This window comes from Pavona decussata, unplaced genomic scaffold (assembly GCF_977016875.1).
Source record: "Pavona decussata unplaced genomic scaffold, jaPavDecu1.1 SCAFFOLD_93, whole genome shotgun sequence".
In the NCBI taxonomy this organism is placed as follows: domain Eukaryota; kingdom Metazoa; phylum Cnidaria; class Anthozoa; order Scleractinia; family Agariciidae; genus Pavona; species Pavona decussata.
This window is the reverse complement of record NW_028145510.1, coordinates 2873811-2895622: the sequence shown is the minus strand read 5'-3', so window position 1 is coordinate 2895622 and position 21812 is coordinate 2873811. Positions and strand designations below refer to the sequence as shown.

At 37.7% G+C, this 21812-nt stretch overlaps 2 protein-coding genes across 2 annotated transcripts; both read left to right on the top strand.

Annotated features, from left to right (window-relative positions):
- The first annotated feature begins 3635 nt into the window (after positions 1 to 3635).
- Positions 3636 to 6235, top strand: LOC146473623 (uncharacterized). The gene is made up of 3 exons (XM_085118415.1): positions 3636 to 3816; positions 4673 to 4788; positions 5090 to 6235. Exons 1-3 carry the CDS (start codon positions 3753 to 3755, stop codon positions 5288 to 5290), a joined length of 381 nt encoding a protein of 126 aa, XP_084974541.1. The 5' UTR covers positions 3636 to 3752; the 3' UTR covers positions 5291 to 6235.
- An 8596-nt stretch (positions 6236 to 14831) lies between these two features.
- Positions 14832 to 20481, top strand: LOC146473622 (melatonin receptor type 1C-like). The gene has a single exon (XM_085118327.1). The coding sequence runs from the start codon at positions 16615 to 16617 to the stop codon at positions 17632 to 17634; it is 1020 nt and encodes a 339-aa protein (XP_084974453.1). The 5' UTR covers positions 14832 to 16614; the 3' UTR covers positions 17635 to 20481.
- Positions 20482 to 21812: the final 1331 nt, after the last annotated feature.

Below are 21812 nucleotides of genomic sequence, written 5' to 3'. Positions count from 1 at the left end.
AAAAAATTTAAGGCTCTCTTGGTCTAAAATTGCATACAAATACGTTTGACCATTTTCATGTGAAAACGATCATGAATATCAGCCGTGTATAAAAAGGCCGTTTATAAGTAGTGTTACATTTATATTTGGCCTGAAAAGGAAGAATTAAAGATTTTACTATCTTAGAGATCTAGGTCGGACGTCTCCTGCTCAAAATTCTCAATTTCACCCCCAGACTTACGGCTTGTCAAATCACTAACACCTTGTTAGCTTGTTATCACAGACGGACAAATCACTCAACTAGATAGAAAAAAACGCAATAGAAACTAATTATTGCTTCTATCACGAACACTCACAATATTCCCTTTGTTGTACCTTTGGTGCACTCAATTCAACATCACGCTTGCTGTTTACGGTAAGCTCCATTTGCAGGACGGAAATCTTTCGAACATATGTTTTCCCTTCAATAAGCCTTTGGTAAACAACGGGGCAGATCACCAGCTGGGCTTCAAAGGCTTAAAACAGACAGTCTGCTTGCAAACAAATTAACACTGAATGAAAGACCAACGTATGCTAAATCCAAACATTCGTTTTAGAAGACGAAAGGTTTCCCACACAAAATAAGTGAAAGAAGAGAGCCATTTATCGAGAAAGAACTCTGTAACAAAGGAGTTCTATGTTGTTCGTGAAAATTCTAGTACCGCGATGACAGATATGGTCTTCCCAGTTCACGTAATGCATTTGACGTTGCCATCAAAGTGCTTTACCTAGATCGACGGCCGGGTACACAACAGACAAACATGGGTAAAGCTTTGGCTTTTAATTCTCTCTTATTGATTAACTACTACAATAGTCTGCGTTTACGGACAGCCGTCACTTAAAGAAGTAGCTATTTCTGTCTTACCACGCGACTAGTAAGTCGTTAATTTATTGGATCAACTTTCCATGACCTATTTTTAGTGGAGCGTTTAAACCTTGACCTATCCAAAGCCTATTTAAAATGATACAGCTTGCAACAGTAGACCGACACATTCAAATTTGGGATGCGTTCAATGGGCGTTCTCTGGAAGACGACTTCACAAAACGTGGATCAATGCTGGCTTAAATTGGGATTTTAGGTCCTCTGAATTGGTTAATCGGATTTTGTATCATTAGCAGACTTTGGAATGTGCCTAAAGAATGATTTTCAGTGGCTAATCCCTTTAGTCTTCTTCCGGTTAATACATAGCAAGTCGAACTCTCCCCCTTTCCTTACATGATGAGAAGCTCTTTGGTATCATTCTGCTTACGTGTGAGAGTTCTAGAACGTTTACGTACAGCGCGAAATCTCTGCTCTATTTGCGTCGAGATCATTTGTATGTGGTCTTCTCAACGAACAATAAATGAATCAATCTTTGAAACATGTTATTTCACCCAGTTTTTAAATTGGAATGGAATGTTAGACCTTCCACAAAGTCCTAAAGGGAATACTAAAAATTAGCATTATTTCTTTTCCCGAAAAAGAGGTGTGCCTAGGAGCAAAAAATCATCGTTTAATGGGCTTGGATAGTCTTTGTATAATGGGTGTGTGACGCCTTTTTCGCGGCCCCACGTAAAAAGGTGGAACATTCGAATACCTTGGTCAGCTGATTATTTTCTTTCCAGGATGGTAATTGTATCTAGCCGAATGTCAAATAACGAAGTTCGTTAATGGACGAAAACTGAATTAAGTTTCAAAGCACCGCTAGTGGCTTTTTCTGTAAACTTATGATTCATCGATGAAGAAACGCCATCTGTCATCTGTCGATGGTTTTCATGAGCGTCCTTTATGGCTAGATCAAAATTTGAATTGCCGTGAATTATGTCTGAGAAGGGAGGTTGAGGAAAGCTAGAGAATTCGCCGGAAAAATAAGCATTAGAGAATTCACACACAAGGGACACCCTGGTGGGAGGCACTGAGTGTTCTCATCACTACATCACTAAAACGACCCTCTGCCCAACCCTTTCCCTATCCCTTTTGTTTTGGGAGTGTGCTAAATATTTCTTCGATAATTCATGGGGTATTAAAATGCCACGTCGACAAATCTGGGCCAGTTGCTATATCCACTGATTGAATTGCCTTCGACAAGCAGCATTTAACTTAGTAGCATGTGGTCCCTGCTTACTGTGTCACTCAACTTTCAAAATCATTTTTCGAAGAAAAAGTGTATTGTATTGGGCGGATGGATTACTTTTTGGGTGAGTATACTTGAAATGAATGGGTTAAACTTGGGATCAGGATTGATCCATGGATGAATGCCTGAACGGGTGTATGCATCTGCACACCTGCAGACATTCGTGCATTCGAGCAGGAATTTTTTTTTAATGCAGTCGTGCATTCCTGCATCATCACCTATTCATACATCAATCTATGATGCACCATTACCGTATCCATTTGTTTGCCCTCCATTCTATCTAGCAATTCAATTATTTGTTTATTTATTTTATTAAGTTGCTTAGTTAATTTGCTCACTTGCAAGTTTAACACTCAGAATTTTTTAATACAAAAACGTGCAACATCGTCTCTTTGTTTATTCAGAGATCGTGGTACTGACGCACAAGCTCAGCTTTCCTTTTGGCAATGGGTCCAACTTATTTCATATTTTGTTAAAGCTTATATGACTTTGGCAATATTATCATAATTTACATACAACCTTTATTTATACACAAATAGTTTGTGGGATCATATGAAAACAAAAAACAATTAAAAGAAATTAATAAAAATACGTTAGTAAAGAACACAATCTAAAATTCTTAACGCTAAAAATGATCAAAATACCTGGATCCATTGTTTGTTGTTTGTTGAGCTTAAACTTTAACGCGAATTCCTTAAAAGTATAGCTCTGTACAACATTCTTCGAAAAAGACCGTTAATGTTCATACTTTCAAAACCCGTTCCATCTTGGAGTGGCCGTTCCAGTGCATCCCAGAGATAGGACAGCCCTCTGTATACAACAGCATATATTTACAAACAAAACTCGGTTTTGTGAGACTAGCACAGTCTTGAAGCAACTTTGCAGCTCTCCTGTGCATGTATAGGGAAGTAAGTCATTAAATAATTTACAAGAAAAGCTAAAAAAAAGAGAGTTCAGATTGATGAAATAAGGGGTTTCACCTAGCAGTAGCAAAAATGTCGTTCGAGGTTATCAGTGTCCAATGGCAAATGAAGTAGTTCAGCGAAGTTGCCTTTCTATAAGTCCATTGGATGGGAGTTATTAACTAAAGTTATTTCTTGTTACATGAAAATTATGGAATCATTTATTTTAGCTTCGAACAGGCTTCCTACAGGAACAGAAAGAGGAGGGACCGGTCTATAATTACCCATATTGGTGTCCTCATCCTTAATTTTTGAAAATCTCTCTTGTTTTTTTCCAACCTTCATACACAGCTTCGTAGTCGATATCCATCTAAAAGGGCTCAGTTGTTAGGTGTGAGACCAAAGCTTGACTAGATAATTTTGTCTTTCTTTAACTGGTTAAGGTTGATTCCACACAAATTCTACCATGTTTTTTTGATCAACAACATCAGGACAACTCAAACACTCTTAAAAAATAAATAAATAAAAAAAACAGTTATTCCTCATTAACACGTTTTTTCTTTCTCTCTCTTTTTTTATTTTTATTTTGTAGAGTCTCATCATCACTGCAGGAGTTTTATGGAGTCCTGTCAAAACACAGTGTTTAAAAGCCAGATGCAAGTTGAAGTCATCTTACCGCGCTGCTAATAGCAACACACACAATTTCTTGAAAGTAAAAATGGGAGCTGGAAACCGAACAGAGATAGCCTTTGACGGGGGACAAAACGAACCTGATTTTACCGGTAAGGAAGAGTCCATAATATTCCAGGACCTTTCAACGGCAGTATAGAAAATATATGATGATGTAATGATACTGGCGATTTGTTTGTTGTTTTTGTCGTTGTTTTCATCATTACTGTTATTATTATTGTTATTATTATTATCATTATTATTATTATTATTATTATTATTATTGTTATTATCGAAATGAATTGTTTTCATACTTCTTTTTTCTACTTTTAACTTGTAAATACCAATCTTTTTTAATATGTTAATAAAAAAATTATTATTATTATTTTTTATACATTATATGTACATTTTCAGCAAATGTAAATTTTCGTTTTCAAATTCTTCTGGTATAAGGATAAACAAGTTAAACGTGAAGATTTAAAATATTTATAAAAATAAATAAATAAATAAATACTATTGCTAGTGCTGGTGGGGCCGAGCATTTAAGTACAAAAACCAATAATGATTTACTATTAAGTTAGAAATATATGTTGAGGATCTATGTTGTTTGCAGGCTGAATTTAGTATACGCTCAACTAATTAAATAAGAAAATACAGAAGAGAAACAATGCAAAAAATTACCAAGAACGTACCTCTGTGTGGTTGTTGCTGGCAACATCAGTGGCTGTGAGAAATCTGACAAGTTACCACAGCTAAAGATTTCTTTATCGTTAAGGTTTGAGTGTCTCCCAAACCACTTCTTTAATTTCCAATATATTCGATCCAAACAAAATCACACTTATAAACAAAAACACGAAAAATCTTTTCTGTACATGTACTTTAATAGTAAACAAGGCAAAGACTGTTGCACAACGCCTTTTTAATTTATTTACTCATTTATTTATCTTTGTTTTCGTTTGTGTTTCACAGAATTCCTTATTAAGCGTTGCCGCAACTCAGCAGGAATAGGCCTAGACTATATCATACGATGGAACCTCCGTCCAAGCTATATTCTGACAGTGAAATCGGGAAAGGTGGTTCTCGAAGTAAGCTTGAAATAATATTCGATTTTTGAGGTCTAAATAAACACGCCTATTCCCTCCCTCGGAGACCCAGGGGGGAGGTAGTCGGGTGGAAGGAATTTTCGTGAGCGAAAAGTTACGAAAATCCCTTGCACCCGACTAGCTGCCCCTGGGTCTCCGAGGATGGCCTATTCCCTGCCGTAACTGGAATGGACAGCTAGGCTTTCAAAGAAAATGACGACTGATATATATTAAACATGCAAACGCTCCGTGATATTTTTTTTTTAGTTTTAACTGTATATTTTTTTTCTGTTTTATCTCCAAGAAAACTTCCACTGAAACTGATGCTCACCGCTTTCGCCTCTTGCATGTGTTAAGGTTGGCTGGGGTCTTCACCTTCAGATCCAAATTAACGAACGAATTCATTATCAGTGATTCAAGTGGACAAGTGTCACTAACGAGACTGAGAAAGTTTAGAAAAGAAAGAAAGGCGCGACTCAAGATGGAGTGCCTACCGGTAACGTGAGCCAACTTGTCCAGTTTCTTTCTAGGCCCAATCTAAGTGGCCGACTTTCTATTCCTCCTTTTAAAAATTGTGACAATGTTTGGTGGTAGGGAAGGATTACTTTAACAAGCAGCTACGTTACACCGTACGTCGAAAAAATACACTTACTCACGGGCGCGATGTTCATTCGTCTACCGAAACGATTCCATAATCCCTCATTCGTGCCACTCACCCCGTAATTTCTGGAGTGGGAGATTCGATAAAAATGACAGATTTCTCTGTTGGGCACGGTTTTATTTTTTGGGTTGCACGACAGGTGACTTATTATGGGCATTGAAAACGGCTGTAAAGCTGTAGACACCTTTGGGGAAATATTTTAGGGTATGAACTTAGAAAAGTTTAGAATCCACTAAATTTGCGACTTGTTGTTAACTAAACCGGTAATAACAGAAAGTTAATCGGCCACAATCTTAAATAAAGTGGGTCATGATGGAGGTATAAAACAATAAAAAGACCTCCAACGTGGCAGGGGTAAAAACTCCTCAATACCGTGTGGAGCGAATTAAATAAGTAGAAACTATAGAAACATCGATCTTTACTTTCTGTTTCGTTATTTTTAAGGCCAGGTAATGCGAGCAACATTTTCGCACTGCTCGCGTTGCAGAATATTGTCGCGTTGTAATTTAATCAAATTATCTCTTTTGTGAGTCCTGCTACCTTGGGCGACACATGTAATATAATGTTTAAATCTCATGAGTTCAAATCCCGTTCAAGCCTGAATTTTTTTAAGGCTTTCTTTTGGCAACTGCTTAAGTTGAGTGCTAACTGCGAGGATCTTTCTCCTATTTAAGCTTTCATCTGCAGTTCAAATTATATGTTTCATATATTTATAACCACAAATGATTCTGCCGCTAAAAGTAGAAAGCGACCCCCACTTTTTTCAACTTAAAATGCTATGGTTGCGAGGTGAGGTGATGAAGCGCGCAGTAAGCAAAATGTTGCCTGTATTAGTGGCATTTGATAACCGAGTGCAATGCTTCAATTATTATTATTATTATTATTATTATTATTATTATTATTATTATTATTATTATTATTATTATTATTATTATTATTATTATTATTATTATTATTATAACTTTTTTTAAGTGAAAGATATATATGACTAGCACCAGAGCCGGTATGCTAAAGATTGGTTTTTATGATGGGTAAAATTCTATCCATTGATTTAATTTATTTACATCTTTATTAATGGGGCAATGTCAACTGGTTTGTGTCACTTTGAATAGCCAAAAAACATATTTGTATGGACGTAAACGTTTGAATAATGTTTTTATTTTTGTTAACAATAACCCTACTAGTACACAGAACCTACGTGTAGCATTAATGATATTTGGCTGCAGATTGCTGGGATAGAAATGGATTGCAACTTCAAAAAAAATGGCCGACTTTTTCAAGTTCTTCCTGTGTATTCCGGAGAAATCGCTAAAAAACTTGCTTAAGTGATTTTAGTATATTCCTCCTCGGAAAATCATTTCCTATTTTTTTTTTTTTTTTCCTGTTGCTACAAGAGCAATTTCAAGCTGGAGAAAAGCAAGACGTTTTGACCAACATGCAGCAAAACCTCCGTGACACTGCCCCTCTAAGAATATTTGGCCTGAAATAACTAGGAATTTATAGGTTTTCTCTATATTAAATTTATTTACAACTGTGCATATTTTTCGCCAAATGATTATTTATATCAAGACTTTCACGATATCTCATACAGCTGCTTACTGAATTTGAAAATTTATTACGCTCAAGTCCATATGCAATATATTGCATAAGCGATATTTAAAAGACGTTAATAAAGCGCTTTGATGTATATTCCGCCCTAGGTCTAAACATCAAGACAATTTACTTTTGGTCATAATTTTCTGCTAGTTGCTGTTAGTACTATATTTACTCGAACAAACGCCCATCTCCGATTTAATCGTCTACCATTCCCAACCCCCACCGTCGAAAACCACTGTGAGATGGGGGATTTGTTTTTCCCTTGGAAACTTTACCAATGCAATCACCATATGTATGCTAATGACAAAAACATGGTCACGACAGGATAGCGAACCCGTCCAATATATGTACAGAACGTACGTGCTCCAGAAGGGGCACAATTAAATGGTCCCAATTTCTGCATTATCAGCCAATGTTGCCGGCACATTATGGCACTCCCTCGGGCCCGGTTGTTCGAAGGCCGATTAATGTTTGAGGTTTTCGTCTCGCTCGATAGAAAAGTTATTTAGAAGCCAATTTCAAGCTGATGGTAAAGAAATGTTTAAAAGGACAGAAACCTTTTGAAAGAATTTTTAATCGTTACTAATTAAACTCAAATCAAAGTTTACGTTAACCCACGATTAGCTCAATCGACCTTTTGAACAACTGGGTCCTGGTGTATTTTCTTTAGGTGACGTTCATAGGATCTTAAATCTCTGAACGGAACTTAAATGGGAAGAGGGGCTCATTCGAGTAATACGAACACATGTAGTGGTGTAATACAGTTTTCAGTAACTTCGCGCTAAGCCGGGTATTTATTGAATGGCAAAGAAAAAAAAACACGGGAAGGAGAGGGATTTGGAAGTCGTCAATTATATTATTCTAACGGAGTACTTAAAAATATAAATAACGGTTGATAACGATATTTAGGCAGAAAATGGTTAGTAGCCTTTTTTTCTTTTATTGCAAAAACAAACAAACAAAAACACACACACAAAGTATCAATTTCCTACCGCATTTTAGCCTGGGGACTTGCTACTCGCTTGGTAATAGCCTATTTATTTATACTTGTTATTATATATTTATATAAAATCTAGTATTTGACTTATTTATCAGTGAAGGTAATGTCTGATATTAGTTATTAAAACCAATTTTCGTTACCATGGTGTGTGCACAGTGGTCAGAATTTATATATTAGAAATAAATTAAAAACAATAGACAAGACTATGGATCGATTATCCAGATGTGGGGTGGGGTTTAAATAACGCTTTAATTGTAACTGAAATTAAAAGCTCAGTGAGGTACAACCCTTCTTGTCTTGATACAGTTGTCAGCTTGATAGGGATTATTCAGCCCCGCCTAATAACTCTCATTCTTTGGAACAGACAGGAAATGAATCCTCGAAGTCTTAACGTAGACTTTACGGTAAATCGAAACTTTGTCAAGTCATGATGTTCAAATAGAGTAAACACATTAAAAATACAGTGATCATAGTCAAAGGCACATACGGCTTCAGACAAGAACAATTCTTTTCCTTGTTTTTTAGGTTTTGATAAGATTCAAAACGATACTTCCACCTGCTCTAAAATAGTCAAAGTTAATTTACGACTTCTTCGCGCAATCATCCATCGATAAACCCAAGACATCAACAGTGCAGAACAAACCCAATACCAACCTAATACAATCCACCACTCTCTTTTTATTGGATTGATGTAAGCAATCACGCGTTCTTCAAACCCCACAATCGCAACTTCTTCCATGTAATCCATATATCTATCCCGGTGTCTACTTTGTGCGCTTCGAAGGCGTTTGAAAGATTTGTAAACAGAGTTTTGGTTGGCTCGTCCGCAAAAAAGAAAATTCTTCGTCAATTCCAGGTTGGCCAAGCTGTAGTGTTCCAGTCCTTCTGGAAGCTCGGGTTGTGTCTGCCCATCTCGTAAAACTATGGATAATTAAATATAAATACAACGGTGTTAACATGCAGTTCCCATGACCCGATGATTGTCAGGCAGCGGAATTACCGAAACTCTTCTTATACAATTATAGATAGGATTATGCTGGATCTCGCTTTAAACAAAGGTCTTTAACTTCACTCAGAAATGGCCTTTGTCTAATCATATATTTGACAGCCACATTTTGAAAAGTGATTTTTATCGAGAGGGTTGGGGTATCATACACCCAAAAAGAAATAAGTAAAAATATCGAGTTGATAACTCTTTCAAACTGTGGGGTTTGTTACCATGGAGATCTGTAGTATTACTTATGAGTCACTTCTCATCCACGTGATTTTACAGATTGTAAATGATTCAACGTTATTAAATTAATGAAGGCAGCGATTTCCTTCAGTAGACTGGCTTCAATGTAAACAACAGAGTCAAAATAATGTCCTTCACCAAGACTGACGAGTGTTACATTTGGTTTTTGTTTATACTTCTGTATATAATCTCTGCGACCTTTAGGAATCTTCTCTTAATGTTCTCTTTACTTGTCTCACCTCAGACTTTTTCAAAGAAACGAATTGATACAGTACAAAACCATCTGTATTATATGATTTCTAAAAACTGGATCATTGTATAATGCATTCCAGGAATTTGATTGGCTTAACGGCCACGGTATATGATCCATTATTCCATGCCCGAGAAATAGTGACCATCAAATTGTCTTCTGGTTGTTCTTGTAAAGCGAAATCAGCAAGATCTAGCAATATTTCTGATTGTTTTTCCAAAAAAAAAAAAAAAAAAAATTATTCCACTCGCGCTTGTTGGATCAAAGATAAACGCGCGCTCGTGTAATAATTTTTAAATACACAAACAAAGAAAGAAGGGAATGAGGAAAACAAGATAGAGGATACCATAACATAAGCAAAAAATCTTTGACAACATAGATATCATTCCACTTCTGGCAAAAATACTCCATGGAGGGATTCAAGGTGGGGAATTTAGGGTGGCAGTGGCATCCCATGTTTTTGAACAATTTGGAATTATATTATTAGCTGAAAATAGAGCTTGTAGAATATACCGTAAATGCTCGAATTAGTGCCCAGCTTCAAATAAGCGCCCCGCTCCGAATTAGCGCCCCTCCTAAGGCTCACAAGTTGTAATAAGCGCCCCCACCCCTTTTTGATGAAAAAGTCTTTATTAAGAACGTTTCGAGTTCGCAAAAAGTAGTTTTCTATAAGGTTTCCGAAATTTTATGTTGCAGTTTGGTTTAAATAGAAATAAAGATAGTGCAGGGCTCCTGGATAGTGTCATTTTGAGGCTAAAAATTGATAAACGAAATAAGCGCCCCCCTTCGAATTAGCGCCCCCCTCTCGCCTTAGAAAATTAAATAAGCGCCCCGGGGGCTAATTCGAGCATTTACGGTATATCGTATAATCTGTCGCTTCTTATCTCTAAGTGATGAAATCATATTAACATCTTCTTGGATTATTCTTAAGTTTCATAAGATGTCACATTTCCATCCACAGACGACAACAAATAATCTTATTAGAGGTTGTTTCCGAAAGTAATGGATTGAAGACCATTTAATGATCCTTATCCTATTCTCACCAAATCGGTGAAAATCCATGTTAGAATAAAGAAGTTATCTAAATAAGATAATGATTATTTACTAACAAATCTCGTCTTAAACATCTTATCTAAATGTCTCCGATTAATCAAAAGTCACGACTCTTTCCTGCATGGTACGACTCCGTCCGTTCTCTTAGCTTTCCCCTGGCGTCTCTATAGGGCACTGACCTTTGTTTCTGCACATAATGCCAGCCCGTCGCTTTGAATGATATCACTGGAGTCTGCTGTCTGATTGCTTCGATGTACTCCATCGCAGATTCTTGCTTTACTATGCTCAAATAGTGCCTGGTTACTGCAAAGTACTGAAAACTCAATTAGGTCAAACGCGTTAAGTAGGAGAAAATCACTGCTGGTAGCGCGACCACGTCGCGAGGAGCGAGTCCGTCGCGTGTCCCCGAGCCCCCATATGGTGATAATAAGACATGATGAAGTAACGACGTTCAAGAAAACTGAACAACATGGGCACTCTTCCATCCAGTCATCGAACATTGTTTTACAGCCGGCAAACAATTCGGCGATAAAAGAGACGCCTTCGAATGATTGCGTTCTCAGAACGTATATATAATTTGCATATACCCACGATTTTGGCGAAAAGACGCTCTATAACATGTATGCGAACAAATACATGGAATCTGCATTGGTCGAGAGATACTTATCCTGATTATAATCTGATTACTCGAAAAAGATTAAAGGGGAAGTATCACGCGAATTTGCTGTCGTTGCATGCACAACCCAAATATGTTTGTCTGTCAGCAGAAACAACGAAGTAATTGTCAAGTTTGTAATAAATTATCACCCCAGTGCAATAAAACTGTCGATTAGTGCCTCTGGCCAGAGACAGAGTAGGCTGGTGTGGATTAAAACTTGAAAAATGTTAGGCTAATGTTTATCAAGTTCTCGCATTTTTGTTTCCAAAATGCACTAGAACAGATCACGAGTTGTTCCTTTCAAGAATTGAGTTGATTTCTTTCCTCTCGTCGTTCTAGAATTATTTGGCAGCTGATTGAAGTTCTTATTTCATCATTTTTAACAAAAGATATGAAAAACGCCACGATACTTCCCCTTTAAGAGCGCCTTTTTCTTCTGATCTGCGATAAAACAGATGCATCACATAGCTTATAGTTATCAGTCCAAAGAACTTCTAAGTATTTGGGAGCTCAGGTGTTTCTGCTCCGACTCAAGACCGGTTACCGCTGGCTGAGTATTTTTCGCCAATTGTAACTTTTCAATTAATTGAAGGTTTACTTTTTTTTTTTTCACTAAAGTTTATCGAAAACCGCTAAAACTAGTGTGCAGTCTTTTCCCTTTCTTTTCTCAGAAAAGTGTAGCATCTGGCGTGTATTACACAGCTAACCATTTTAGTTTATGAAGCTTGCAGGTTTCCTGTGACATTAAGGGCTTTGACCTGAAAACTCTACGAATATAACTAAATCACGTTTGAGACACTTCGAAGTAAAAAAGCAAGGGTCAACAAAAGCGCAAAATTATCTTGAGTCAAAAGGTCAAATTTCGCGTTTTTCTTTCCTCCAAAGTAAATCAAAATTCTGCGCGCGGCAGATGATTCTGTCCGTTAGGTAGCCACGCATGCTAAAAGAGCCCCCACTCCCCCCCCCCCCCCAAAAAAAAAAAAAGAAAAAATGCAAACCTCTACAATATGAATCGTTTTCTGTTTGGTTTTCATGCCTTATATATTCACCTCATACGCGCCTGTCCGTTGACGACGGGCGAGACTCTTCCAACTTAAAGCGAACATTTGAAACATTTAAAACAGTCGAGGAATAAAACATTTTTGCTACGGAAACGCATATTTATCGCGCATACAAAGTAACTTTCTGAAAACTCATGGAAGCGAGTGGCTTTTCACTGCACGGTGGGCTGGCGTTGTCATGTGCGACGCGTTCAGGTTTTTTTGTGGTCATTCCGGGAAATTATATTTAGACCTCCTTGCAGCTCGTCTCAGGCTTGCTTTGAACACTTGCTGATTGAATTCAAAGTAAACGTCGTAAATCCTAAGCGCATTCTGTCTCGTCACGCTAATTTGCTCCAGGAGCAGGAAGACTAGGAAGGACATCTATCCGCCCTATCGGGAGTGAGTACAATTCGCTTAGGCTCTTGACCACGGTCACGGTAACCGGACTCGGCGGGAAATCGTGAAGTGCGGAAATCATTTCACTCCGATTTGGCGCGGCGAAACGTTGGTTTTTCCCCATCTTAAAATAAAATGGAATAAAAAGGCCTGGTTATTCTCCAAAGAGGCGAGTATTCACGTGACAATCGTGTTATGAAGAATCTGTCTATGATGAAATAAAATGCCTTTATGCCAACCTTGTCATTTGACTGAAAACGATTTTAAAATATCTAGCAAAAAATTTGAAATGTCATTCACATATTCAAGAGTTAAGCTCAGCTGTAATGCAGTTTTACCCTGCTGAAAAAAAAATGCAATCAGAGACGATATGGAAGATTGATTGCACGTTTGAAAATACGCTGTTTCAGCGATTTCGGCGCGGTAGTTAGCGTTATTTACACTTTGACACCGGCCTTGTGCATGTAATGTATTCTTTGCTTTCAGTAAGGTAGTCTTCAAATTATAGCCTGTGTAAGTTTTATACTAAAAAAAATAACAAAATTCGCAGTGAATTCGGGTAATCAGCAACACAATTTTCAAGAATTCTTACCTCGAGCTCTGAAAAAAATAGATGCAGTTTAGAGAATATAACGAAAAAATAAACGAAAAAACAAACAAACAAAAAAAAAAAATTCGCAAAATTAAGGGGAATTAGAAACGAGAAAATATTCACCTCAACAAAGTCTCCAACTCTATCCGAACTAAGTCAACCAGCAGCGAGCAGAGCAGGGCAGCGCGCTGCATTGTGGTGTCAACAAAATTAACCACAATGCCTTGTCCCTGTGATCTTACCTCAGCCACAATGCTTTGTATTTCGCAAGAAAGGTGAAAAAAGGCCCTTTTATATATTTGTGTCGATTAGAGAGCTGGCTTGCTCGGTCGCTTCAGGCTTTCTCGCTGCGGCAGCAATTAAAGTTGGGAAAGCATAGTGAACGGAAGGTTTTCTCTTTTTTTTACCTATTTCAAAGTCGATTGAAAAAATCGCTTGAAAACACAATCCGGATGCAAAACAACTGCTCGACGATGCCTGTCTTGAAACTGTATGCAAACATTTCGACACTGATATCTCATGATTTTGAGAAACAAAAGTCTTCGGTTCCAAGGTGAATTCAAAGCCACTGGCTTCTCTTGAGTTACCTACACCTTAGATAAGTAGAGCTGAAACCGTTTTGACAAGTCAATTCAAGCTAATTTTTTTCTGTTGAGTACATATTTCCTCGGATAAATTACAATTAGGTAAGACTGTTAGTTCTCTGAGTTTACGACGAAAAGTGTCTCATGATAATGATGTTTTAAAATAATTGTCGGTATTTTTAATTTCTGTGAACTTCAAATCATCGTTTATCGAACTATTATTTATTTTAGGATATAATATTACTCAGACCTAACCACCTGCCCGGCCTACCAACTAGAGAGGTACGGTAAACAACTCTGTGCACAGTTTCTTGAGAGACAATTAGCACAGGATTATAACAGGAAATTTTGAAACTTTGTCTTGTTTGCTAAAAGAATATATTTGCCGCCTAGTAAGATAGAAAATATATAGAAATGAGCTGCACTGTCGGTTAGGGAATTGATTTATGACTTCCGTAAGCATGCTGTGAAACATCATTGGCTGCCAAAGCGCATACATTTCCCTGCACGTGACGCCTTTTTCGGCTTCTTTCTTTTTGAAACATTTCATTTTCTAATTACAACCAATATTTGGCAGCTAGATTCACTCAGCAAATATAAGACTGTTTTCACCTTAATTTCCTGGCGGAAGACTTCAATATCTGACACCGGTGGGCCGTCGTAACAATTTTCTACAGTGAGTGATTCCAGGTTTGTCTTATTGCATACTGGCTTGATACATCTCTGGATTAGGCTTCTTATGTGAAAAAGGAAACTCTGTTTAAAACTGATTTAACGTGGTGGCTTTTACTTTATTTATTCATTTATTTTTTTTTTATTAAAAGACCGACATCTTCAGTCTTGCAAAAGCGGTTGTAAGAGACAGCAATGCAATGAACGTACGTTCGGTCGGTCATCACCGCTTCTGCCTTCACGAAGCGCGGCAGAAACCGGCGGCAACTTTGGAGTGAAAAACGTTTTTTTTTCTGACCGTGACTTGACTATTCAGTGGTTTTCCATAATTCATGTCTTCTAAAAATTACCTTTTTTGCCTAAGTACAGGCAATCAAGGAAAAATTTATCACGTTCTCCCCAAAAATCAAAAGTTTGGTCATTTTCAGCTCCTGATACTCAAAAGGTATTATTCCTATGGCCACAAAGAAATAAACCAACACACAAAACAAAACGGATCCATTAAGGGCATTTGTTTTGACGTTCCAGTTGCCTCCCGCGCCTGTGGTTTGCCTAAGCTCCCACGAACAACTCGCAATGGTTCCGTTTTTACCCCCTGAACAGCAACAATGTTGGCTGGCGCAGAGAATGCACCTAGCCAAAATATTATTTTAAAAGCTTATTTTTAAATGGCAAAGTACGAAGACGGCGGATTCGCCCCTCTTTGTCTTATTCTTAAACACAATAATATTGGCCAGTGAAGTAAATGGGTTCCCGATACAGTTTCCTTCCAAACAAAACCGATCGTCAATTAAGATGAAGCCTTTTAATAAAGCGTCCACAACCGGAAAATAATTACTTTAAACCGAACATTCTTTTATCTTCAATGTATTAAATAGATAACTCCAATGCGTTGGCAAAGCCATCGCGTGATTTTTGGTTTTCTTTAATTCGTTTCTCCCACTCACACTTCACGTCGCAACTAATTAGTATTCGCCAACGAGTACTTTCTCTAATGGAAAGCGTGTCTTTTTTTTTTATTCATATTAATTTAATTAAAGTTCTGTTGTGTTCCTAACTTATGGCTCCTGTCATGAATGTCTGGGATGACCGAGGTGCTTCCAAGCCGTTTCGGAAGCGCTTAAACCTAGTTACCCGCCAAACGGAAAGCGATGATTTAAATAATTCTAAGACAATGGACTGGCATATATTTCAATATAAATCATGGTGAGATAATTTTTTTCAGTTCGTGTTGAAATTTAGGTGATAAGAGTAAATCAAAATATATTTCTTATAAGCTGCATACATCTATTAAAACTTATAGCAAATATTTTACCACGTCATCCGCAACGTACCGAATTGTCTCGGAAAAGAGCTTAGCTCGCAGCAGACATTCACACATTGATAGCATTTCATATCTGCTGTGAATGCTAATCTTCAAACAACACATGTACACCGTTTGTTTGAAATGTTCAGTCCTCAGGTGAAACATTTTTGATGACAGCGACATCGAGTAACATAAAACCGCTTGAAATTGCATAAGCCAAAATTAAAATTGCAAAAAGAAAAAAAGATATTTGCATTAAATTTCCGTCCAAAGTCAAAGAGTCTTGTTCAGTCTGTCATACAAATAATATTTAGCAAAATTTGTCTTACACTGAGTTCTTAGCCGATCTCGTAAACAAATCGTTCAGTAGCCAGAGGATTTAATACAAATTTTTAGGCGTTCGTTTCCTCTTTATTTTTCTGATTTAGGAATGAATCGTAATTTTATTCTTATCTCACAGGCCACACCTGCCGTCCAAATTTACCGCGAATTAAAGTGACAAGCGTGGTTAAAAGCCAGAATTGTTCCGACGATTGGAACACAAAACATTCCGCCTATAAACGCGGTGCAAAATCCATAAAACAAACACGACTCGCAAGCTCTTAACATTAATTGGACATCTGCTCGACTTTAAAGCTCGACGCAGCAACTGACCGATTAAGCGCATGTGTAAACTCGAAGCTCTTAAAGAAATCAGGCGCCGTAGCACACGCCTTTTGAGAGTTTTCTGTTTCCTTTTCATTTTAGCGTCTCAGCGAGAAGATTTCGGAGATAGTTGCAGTTGATGGCTGAACATTACACAGGACATCCGTCGCTAGAGAAATATGTTAGTCTCCTCGCGCACAGACAAACAGGGGTTTTTGTAGTGGAAGCGCTGGTTTGTGCAGTTTTACTCCTCGCAGCCCTGATAGGAAACTTCCTAGTACTATGGATGGTATGCAAGAACAAAAACCTACGCACTATCCCCAATCATTTTATCGTGTCCCTGGCTTTGGCCGACATCATGATGGCCACGTTCTGCCAACCGCCATGCCTCACAGTCCTCGTGGCGGGAAAACGTACGTACGGGAATTTTGTCTGTCAGCTGCAAGGATATGTAGTCGCCATGTTATCCTGTGTTTCGCTTTTGACACTAACCCTGGTCGCTGTCAACAGGTACTTTTTAATTGTGCGACCGAAGAACTATCCGAAGATATTCACCGCGAAACGAACGCGGTTGATGATCTTATCGATTTGGGTCCTCTCACTTCTGGCACCGCTCCCTTACCTGTGTAGCGATCATCGTTACGTCTACCACGCGGGCAAGTTCTTCTGCTTTCAAGTCGTTGAGGTCGACTTTTTCACGCTGTTGGGGTACGTCTTCGTCGCGATTCCAATGATTGTGCTCACGTTCTGCTACTCTGCAGTATTTCGAGCGCTGAAGAAACACAACAAACGGATAAGAAGTATGAGACGACGAGGCGACCAGCTCTCGACCGCGAAGCAGATCACCGTGGAAGATATCAACATCACGAAAACCTTGTTCCTGACCGTGTGCGGTTTTGTTATCTGCTGGACGCCAATATCGATCGTGGATTTCATCGGATTTGCTCAAGGAAGTTGGAACCTTCCTCGAGAGGCTTACGTCATGTACACCTTTTTGGGTCAGCTAAGCACAGTGATAAACCCAATCATTTACGGAGTCATGAACAAGACCTTTAGAGAAGAGTACAAGAAGCTGTTCAGATGGCACGGTAACGCAGAAATCACTCAAGAGTCCGAAGAAACACCACAAACTCAGGAGAGTAAGTGTTCAGTGTTATAGAACTGAGGGGAATGTAATCGTTTCCTCAATTCTCAAAAAAAAAAAAAAAACCCACTTGTCAAGCGACAGAAGCATTGATATTACCTTTTGCATCTTTGAACCTATATCAGTGACCATTCAAATTATGTAATAAGCAGTTAGTTCCACGTGGGTCTTCAATGTTTCGCAAACGAAAAGTTCTGATGTTTCTTTACTTCAAATTTTAAGTCCTCCAGAGAGTGGATATTTTATTTAATCCAGAGTAAAACAGATTCAGAGCAGTTTTACGAGGGTGTATCAAGGCGAACGTTTAAAGCTGATTTGTCAAAGACGTCACGCTACACATGTCTACAACCGCTATATATTTGCTCTGACTCGCATTGAGGTATACCCAGCGTTTATTCAATTCTTCTTTGGGAACTTGAACAGGGAAGTTCGTGAGGTTGGAAATCGTAAGTGAAATGATCCCTTTTTTTTTCTAGGGGATGTTGCTTGAAAACATTTGTTTTGGTTTCCTAGTGGGGAAAAAATGACATTGTCGATGCAATGACGTCAGAACTAAAATACGTTAAATGGGAAACAGTCCAAACTTCCGTTTGGCGTCTGTCAACAAGCACTGTAATCGTGCATTGGAATTACTTTGCACCACTGCTAGTCTTGTGTACACGAGAAAATAGAAAACTGTTCTAGTTTATTTTCTTCTTTTAAAAACAACGAATATTATGATTGTCAACTTTATTAGATGTATGTGACCGATAAACGTAACGACTTTTAGTAGATAGGTAAATAAGTTGCAAAGTAAATTAATTTCGGTTATTTAATCAAATTTTTTTGGTCACATAATTTGTCCCTCTTATTTAATTGAAACGTTACGAGATTTAATAAGGGTAAAAAAGCTTCAATATTGTGTGTATTTTCTTGGGAACAAATGCAGCTTCAATTATTCGCTAGAAATCCCACATCCAACAATTCATTGGACCTACGGTTTTCTCCATGAAAGGATATGCAAGGCAGGACTATCAGACTAAGTGGGGAAAACAACCAACCCCTTTTAACTGTGCAAGACAAAACGTCATAAAATGACATTTAAGTCTAAATTAGGTAGTAATTAGTCAATTTTGTATCAGTGAAAACCTGACCTTGAACGCTGTTTGTTCGGTAGACTAGAATATTCTTTGATCCATAAATGTACAGCCTTCGTTATTGCCCTTGGGAAGGTTCAAAGAGATAAAGGAGCTTAGATAACAAAATAAATTTGCTATATATATAGCTGACTGTTGTAAAATATAATTAATGTAAAGAAATCTGTGATTGCAATTTCGTTTTCGTCCAGTGTAGAAAAAAATAATGTCACGAATGTATAGCAAATGTGAGAAAAACACACGTGATTGAAATATTGCGAAAAATTAACTGAATAGATTTATTTTCATGGTGTAGATTCGTACATTTTAAGGGTGACATCATGTGATGTTAAAAAAAAAGAGGATACATATATGTCGACGGTAGTGATTTAGAGTTTGTAGTTCATAGTTGTAGAACAACAACAACACTAATTAATATGCAGCGGGTATGGCCTGGTTTACTCCACCGACATCATGCAACATGACAATCTTTTTTTCAGTGTTGCTGATGCTTATGTCATTGATGCTAAATGTAAAGAAATCTGGGATTGCAATAATTATTTCGTTTTCGTCCAGTGTAGAAAAATAATGCCGCTGTAACGTATAGAAAATAAGAAAATAACACACGTGATTGAAATACTGTGAAAAATTAGCTGAATAGATTTATTTTCATGGTGTAGATTCGTACATTTTAAGGGTGACATCATGTAATGTTAAAAAAGGATAGATATAAGTCGAACGTAGTGATTTAGAGTTTGTAGTTCATAGTAGTAGAATAACAACAACACAATATGCAGCGGCTATGGCCTGGTTTACTCTACCGACATCGTGCGACATGACAATCTTTTTTTCAGTGTTGCTGATGCTTATGTCATTGATGCTTAATGTAAAGAAATCTGGGATTGCAATAATTATTTCGTTTTCCTCCAGTGTAGAAAAAATAATGCCGCCGGAACGTATAGAAAATACGAAAATAACACACGTGATTGAAATATTGTCAAAAATTAGCTGAATAGATTTATTTTTCATTGTGTAGTTTCGCACATTTTAAGGGTGGCATCCATGTAATGTTAAAATAAAGGATACATGTATGTCGATGGCAGTGATTTAGACTTTGTAGTTCATAGTAGTAGAATATTTAACAACAACACTAATATGCACAGGTATGGGCTGGTTCACTCTAGCGAAATCATGCGACATGACAATCTTTTTCTTCAGTGTTGCTGATGCTTATGCCATTGTTTCCGGCTCACACTTGGGACATATAAGACAGCTGCTAAGGCGAAGGTAACAAGACCGCCACAAAACAACTGGATTAAATAAGACTGAAACAATCGCTCTGCACGAGAACGCGAACACGTGACGGTCAAATTTTCATTGTCTCTTAAAACTTGAACGCCGTTCCTACTAATTGTGTTTCTGGATAGTTCGCCACTTTGAACAAATTTAACGAGTTGGAATAACCGCGAATTAGTTCAAGAAAAATGAGGTTATATTTTCAAGTGGCGTTTTCGTTGGTGTTGCCATTGTGCGTCAGGTTGCTTTTAAAGTCCTTGTTATGTCGCCAGTGTGAACCAGACTTACGTTTACATTGCCGTGATTCAAATGTAAGGTTGATGTAGCTTATTTTCGTAATTCGAGCTCTGACTTTCAAGTGTTTGAGCCGAACTATGTAAACAAGAAACGCGCTTGTATAACTTGTATACGTGGTATATTTAAACAGCTATTAAACATATGAAAAAGACAATCCAGAGTTATAACAATTGCAACTATTTCTGCTCACGCGCGAGCATTTTGAAATGTTTTTATTTCTAATATGTAAATATATAAAACCTGCATGAATCTACATATGTACATAACAACGTACTGTGCATGCAATACATGTATACCAGCTATACAACTGCCAGACTTGGCAGAGCCAAATACAACAGTTTCATAAAATAAATAAAACCAGTAATTAAAAGGGCTGGAGAGGGATATAGTGCCGTGAGCGAAGAAAGAAGACCAGCCTGATTGGTATCCAATTCTATCTAATGTGAGTGGTACTATATATATCTCATAGGTTTAACTGTATCTCCTGTGAGATTGACTCTAACCCCTATTAGGTCCTATGAACGAATGATATCATATTTTATGCAGATTCTATTTTTGAGCGTGATTTCATTTTGTCCTTGACATTTCAGAATCACGTTGCTTTGTTTGCGACGGATACACGTGTTTTGAATCGCAATGCCTTTGTTTTGATCGATGGTGATATTTCTTTGATGGCTCATTTGCTTCAGCTATGAGTTTGAGAAACTCAAAGCCGTTCTTAAAACCCAAGATATATATGGCCATACCGACAAAATGTTTCGTTTTCTTTCATTAAAGTGGGTCGGTCGGTAGGGTAAAACATAAAAGGTTTGCGTGAGCTGAACTCGCCGAAGCTACGTTGTTGTTCCTGTTTATAATATTTACATTCTTCTGAAAGCAGGAGATAAAATGTCTTTCAGTCTAAAACGTCAATATTAAGTAGACTCGGAGTGTGATTTTAACTGTAAAGAAAAAACAAACGATAATGATGTTCATTTAAAGGAGTCCTAACAGCGTTCAGTTCGAAGAGACAGAATGATGTGATCTTTTATTCAAATCAGAAAAAACTCCGATTCTGGAGGTAGTTTTTTTTATTACTTTTCAAAGTCCACACGCCATTTTACATAATTTCAGACAGTTTATGGAGTATATAGAACATAACAATTATACCGTGTAATGATTGGCTGAGTGGATGTAAGCATGTTCAAAATCACATAGAAAGGCCCGGGGGAGAAAGGTGGGGGCTCAGCTTGTTAAAATAACTTTACGAAAAGAGCCCGTGAAAAGTATACCAAATAGCCTTGTAAACAAACCCACCAATGCTGGAACAGTTCTACCGTGGCGGAAACCAGATTCGGAGGAAGCGAAATGTGTGCATGGTGTTATGACCCTTCCCTTATTAGGTCCCATATTTCCTACCGTCTTAGTTGGGGAATGCCTCTAATGGACATGGGGAGCAGAGATGGCGTAGTGGTGAGAGCACTCACGTCCCACTAATGTGGCCCG

Bases quoted from the DNA above. Each gene is read 5' to 3' on its own strand.
- LOC146473623 (XM_085118415.1), top strand. From the start codon at position 3,753: ATGGGAGCTGGAAACCGAACAGAGATAGCCTTTGACGGGGGACAAAAC. The intron at 3,817-4,672 runs GTAAGGAAGAGT...TGTGTTTCACAG, and splicing joins AAACGAACCTGATTTTACCG to AATTCCTTATTAAGCGTTGC. The intron at 4,789-5,089 runs GTAAGCTTGAAA...TTTATCTCCAAG, and splicing joins CGGGAAAGGTGGTTCTCGAA to AAAACTTCCACTGAAACTGA.
- LOC146473622 (XM_085118327.1), top strand. From the start codon at position 16,615: ATGGCTGAACATTACACAGGACATCCGTCGCTAGAGAAATATGTTAGT.